The sequence below is a fragment of the Seriola lalandi genome, unplaced genomic scaffold, assembly GCF_002814215.2.
Source record: "Seriola lalandi dorsalis isolate HSWRI2012SDOR001 ecotype SW California unplaced genomic scaffold, Sedor1 jcf7180002049844, whole genome shotgun sequence".
NCBI classification, from domain to species: Eukaryota; Metazoa; Chordata; class Actinopteri; order Carangiformes; family Carangidae; genus Seriola; species Seriola lalandi.
This window is the reverse complement of record NW_019520397.1, coordinates 1-5070: the sequence shown is the minus strand read 5'-3', so window position 1 is coordinate 5070 and position 5070 is coordinate 1. Positions and strand designations below refer to the sequence as shown.

At 40.7% G+C, this 5070-nt stretch overlaps 1 protein-coding gene across 1 annotated transcript; it reads left to right on the top strand.

Moving 5' to 3' along the window:
• On the top strand, positions 1 to 4454 carry LOC147819747 (ribonuclease inhibitor-like). Its single transcript, XM_087171833.1, has 5 exons — positions 1 to 113; positions 791 to 967; positions 1955 to 2128; positions 2442 to 2615; positions 3206 to 4454. Exons 1-5 carry the CDS (start codon positions 1 to 3, stop codon positions 3267 to 3269), a joined length of 702 nt encoding a protein of 233 aa, XP_087027959.1. The 3' UTR covers positions 3270 to 4454.
• Positions 4455 to 5070: the final 616 nt, after the last annotated feature.

Genomic DNA, 5070 nt, shown 5'->3' with positions numbered 1-5070 from the left:
ATGCTGCAGATGTCAGAGGAGGTTCTGGATGAGTTGGACCTGAAGAAGTTCAACACATCAGAGGAGGGACGACGGAGACTGATCCCAGCTGTGAGGAACTGCAGGAAGGCTCGGTGAGTCCAGACATGATCATTAACATGATCAATCAGAGTAGATAAGTAGTTTAGTTCTTCAAATATTAACAGAATTATATTATTTTCATTATTCTTAGTTTTACATTTCACAGTTACAGGTTAGTTGTGTTTTTTAACTGTTCTAAATGCTGTGTGCACCAAAAATGTAGATTTACAGTTGGTTGTCATTACTGCTGTTAAGTTAATGAAAACAGTTTTTGTGTGTATTTGTAATTAATTGTCAGATTTTATGTTCATTGGTTATTTGTGTTTGTGTTATTTTGAGTCTTTTTGGGTTTATACAAACCTGATAAAAAGAGTTAAAGGAGAAAACGGTAGTATGAAGCCTTAAATGTCTCCAGAGGAAGCTGTGTGAAGTAAATAAATGTCCTCAAGTGATGTCACTTGACTCGGTGTCAATCAGATCTGAAGACTACAAGTTTGAAAAGTAAAAGAATCTGGGGTTGTGGAGTTAGAAAGAAGTGAACTCACCAGACCTCTGAACCCCTGAGTGTATTGACTTCATCAAGAGTGTGCTTTATTGGTTATGACTTAAACTTTTCATTTTTAAGAGTGAAAATCAAACAGAAACTGTGGTACAGTGTATTGGAAGAATTTTAATGTTTTATTACCAATTGTTTTTCAAATAACAGATTTTATACTTTCTCTAATCACAGACTTTCTGGCTGTCGACTCTCAGAGACTCACTGTGAAAATCTGGCCTCGGCTCTGAGGTCCAACCCCTCCCACCTGAGAGAGCTGGACCTGCGTGGAGAATACAACCTGCAGGATTCAGGAGTGAAGGTCCTGTCTGCTGGATTGGAGAGTCCAAACTGTAGACTGGAGACTCTGAGGTCCGTTCACTGGAACTGTTATTATTTTCTTACATTAATCCCATTTAAAACCTTGAGTGTGGCTGAATCTTAAAAACATTGTAAAGCGCTATATAAATACAGTCCATTTACCATTTAATATTTATTCTTCAGAACAGATCTATGTAAGTGTTGTTGAGTTTTCATGTCAACATTGCAGAATCATTGAAGCCACAAATGTTCAGACTGGAACAAAAACCAAATAAATAGTTTGCACCAGAAACATCTTTGTCTTAAAGGACAAGTTCACATTTTGTCCAGTCTGTCTTAATACAGTACTTATGTTTCCATATGCACCTGAAAAGAGTCACTGGTGTCAGTAATCGTGTCTTCTGTCCCTTTACAACCTGACTCTAATGCTACAAGATGCAGGATAAAATCCAAAATCCTGCGAAGTTCGGCTTAAACCAGTACCAGCAGTCAGAGTGTCACAGATCAGGTTCAGTGTCTTTGTGTTTCCACAGTTTTTCCTTCCTCAGCTGCAGTGGAGGGACAGTAACTCAAAGAGGAAATGTACTAAATAGTCGGTAACTTTAGTCGACAGCCACTGGATCTGTGTGACTCTGACTCTCAAGCTTCATTCAGCTGCAGCCGAACTCATCAGGTCATTTCATGCAGTCATCATACAGTTTAGTTCTGTAGGCAAGAGACCACTTCACAGTCAGTGTGGACAGCAGGAAGGATTAATGTCTTTAATCTACTTGTGACTTCTGCCTTTTGTTAAGACAAAAAAAGTGAACTTTTCCTTTGACATTGTTTAATTACACAAACCTACTCAGCTAACGAATACAGGAAGAAGATCATGTAATAAATTAAATAATTTTAGTCCAACATGTCTAATCTGATATTGATTCTAAATGTATGAACTGCACTGAGTGAGTTCAGCAGTATATTATGTGAGCTTATTGAGTCGGACATATCTGATTGAATATCAATGATTTTTATCTGCTTTATTTATTCTTTGTTCAGACTGTGGTTCTGCAGGTTGTCAGAGATCAGCTGTTCTTCTCTGGTCTCAGCTCTGAAGTCCAACCCCTCCCACCTGAGAGAACTGGACCTGAGTGGAAACAAGCTGCAGGATTCAGGAGTGAAGCAGCTGTGTGGTTTTCTGGAGAGTCCAGACTGTGGACTGGAGACTCTGAGGTCAGACTCCATTTTGTAGTTTTGTGCTGAGATGAATATGATGTGAAAGTCTGTTGTTTTGTGTTGTATAGTTTGTAGAGTTTAAAAGATGGAGTTACTACGTCTTTACTGAAGGAGCAGCGTGTTGTTAATATTAATGAGAGCTCTTTTTCACTGTTCGTATTTGACTGTTTTTAACCTGCATCATGTTGGTTCAGGTGTTTGAGTTTCATTTTCTAAACTTGAACTTTCTAAACCTTCTGCTCTGAACAGATGATGAAACATTGAACGGTTTCAAGCAGCAACTTTGTCACATGTTTTATTCTTTATTTAGACTGATGGACTGCAGTTTGTCAGAGATCAGCTGTTCTTCTCTGGCTTCAGCTCTGAAGTCCAACCCTTCCCACCTGAGAGAACTGGAGCTGAGTAGAAATGATCTGCAGGATTCAGACCTGAAGGAGCTGTGTGATCTTATGGAGAGTCCAGACTGTCGACTGGAGACTCTGAGGTCAGTAGAGGGTTTGGATACTGTCCATGCTGCTTTTCAACAGTGTTGTATTACATTTCTGTTTCCTCTAAACCTCCAACCTTCTCAGTGGCTGCTTCCCTCAGTGAAGCTGTGAGAGGAGAACGATGACAGGCTTCATGACTGGACAGAAAGGCAGAGAGAGAGAACAGTCAGAAGCTTGTTGTGATCATGTGTTTGAGTTGATGTGAACTCGACTGTTGTTGCTGTTGTGTTCATGTCAGCTCTGAGATCAGTCTGACTGAAGCTGCAAATCACTGGCTCTCATTTCAGAGAAGCATCATGATGTTTTGTGATCATGTGATATTTATACAGACCCGAAACCTCTGCTGAAGTCCAGTGAGCACATCTGTATCTCTGTCCATCCGTCAGATACTTTCAGTGACAGCCTCCATTTTTATTTGACAGGTGATATCTAAGGAGCAGATCAGATGACACACAGACTATTTGTTTAAATGTGACATCAGCTCACATGTAACAACATTAAATCCATCACTAAACTGTTGGTGCAGTGATTATCCTTCATGGCTCTCAGCAGTTTATCACCTCTGTCGTCTGTCTTCTCTCAACAGATGGGAATCATGTAACCTCATCTTGGAGTCAGTGGCCTCACCATTTCTGCTGCCATCTCTGTAAGACCCTGAGTCTTCAGAAAGCAATGTGTGTGTTGAGAGAGGATGAGCCGTGTCCTGATGATCCAGATGTTGAAGCCGCAGCAGCTGGTGTGTAGAGAGGATCTGATTGGACCATGTTACTGGGAGGTGGAGAGGAGAGGAGAGGAGAGCTTCATCCAGCAGTGACTGACAGAGGAATCAGAAGAAGTGGATATGAATCTCAGTTCTGAAGTCTGAACTGATCTGAGAACAGCTCCACTGTCACACACAGAGTCCAGTCCACCATCATCCCTGTGTGTTCCTCTGGACCTGACAGACCATCACCAGCGTCTCTGGACTGATGCTGCTGCTGCTCTGTCCTTCTCCACAATCTCTGCAAACCTTGAGACTCCTTCAGATGGAGAGGAGATATGACTTCAGCTGCTAGTTTGTTGTCTTGAACAGCAGGTGGTGCTGCTGCTGCATCAGCTGAGATTCAAACAGTGTGTTTTTGTCTCATTTGCACTCAGACAGAAATCACACAAGGAAACAAGCTGGGTTCAAACCTGTGACATGGACACAACTAATACACATCAACATCGACATCAAGTTCAGCTGCCAAGACAGGAAGCTGTGACATTTTATTTCTTTCTTTAATTCTTTTAATCCAGTTTCCCCTTAAGGAGCTTTAAGGTTGTATCAGTGAATATAGTCACATAATTTTTATTTGGGGTTTAACATCTTTGGCAAGAATTTACAAACGAATGAAAAACGTCTCTTTGAAACAAAAGATCTAAACAAACTTAAAATGGGACGTTTTCATCAGATACAGAGCAGTGAGTGCTTTTCCACCTGTTAACCTACAGGTGGCGCTGTAGTGTAACATTTGACAGACTGGCAGTAGGTGGCAGAACATCCCAGTTCCTCATATGAGAAGATGCTGAGATCATGTGTTTTATATTGTTTTTACTGTTAGGTTCTGTGCACACTCAATCTCTTTTTATTTTATTTGTTTATTTATTCTATTTTCATTATTCTGTTTTGTCACAGGCAAAAACAAGGTTTCTAATTCATGTTGACATTACTGTTTCATGATGATGATGATGTAGTTCATCACTTTTTTTTGCTGTTTTTGCATTTTGAGCTTGAAGAAAGTTTTTTCTGTTCTCCAAGTTGCACTTACTTTGTCGTTCACAAATAAAGATTATTTTTATCTAAAATCTAAAAACATCGCAACATGCATCTCAATTTTTTAGACAAGCTGCTGTGAAATCAGGTTTTTTAGCAACGATCCCAAAAGCCTGTGAAATCCTGGAGGGACGAAACATTTAGTAACAACTGACATAAAAAGACAAGCTGCAGTGTCGGAAAACAACATCTTACACCAGCAGCTGTGGGGGATCGAACCTGTGACCCGTGAGGTTTGAGACGGTCTGACCCGTACGACACAATGACAGTTTGTTTTTTCTTGTGTTCAGAGAGGAAACACTGACGCGCCAGAGAAGAGGAGAGACCGCGGTTTCCTTTGTTTCTCCTGCTGCCGACAGTTTGAGTTTAGATGACGGATGGAAGATTTACAGCCAGACTGACAGGTGGTCAGGTTTACAGAACACACACACACACACACACACACACACACTCTGGACAGACACAAAATGGCATCCATATACATTACACACAAGCACACAAACTAAACATACACACATCTTTGCTGATAAAGATCGTGTGTCACATGCCTGCTGTGATCCACGCATTAACCCCTTTAACACACACACACACACACACACACACACACACACTCACACACACACACTCTGAGGGATGCCTCTTAAAATCAGATTAAT

What these genes read in the sequence shown, in the direction of transcription:
- LOC147819747 (XM_087171833.1), top strand. Translation starts at nt 1, where the DNA reads ATGCTGCAGATGTCAGAGGAGGTTCTGGATGAGTTGGACCTGAAGAAG. An exon ending in TGTAGACTGGAGACTCTGAG is followed by an intron (nt 968 to 1,954) that starts GTCCGTTCACTG and finishes TTCTTTGTTCAG; the next exon opens with ACTGTGGTTCTGCAGGTTGT. An exon ending in TGTCGACTGGAGACTCTGAG is followed by an intron (nt 2,616 to 3,205) that starts GTCAGTAGAGGG and finishes TTCTCTCAACAG; the next exon opens with ATGGGAATCATGTAACCTCA.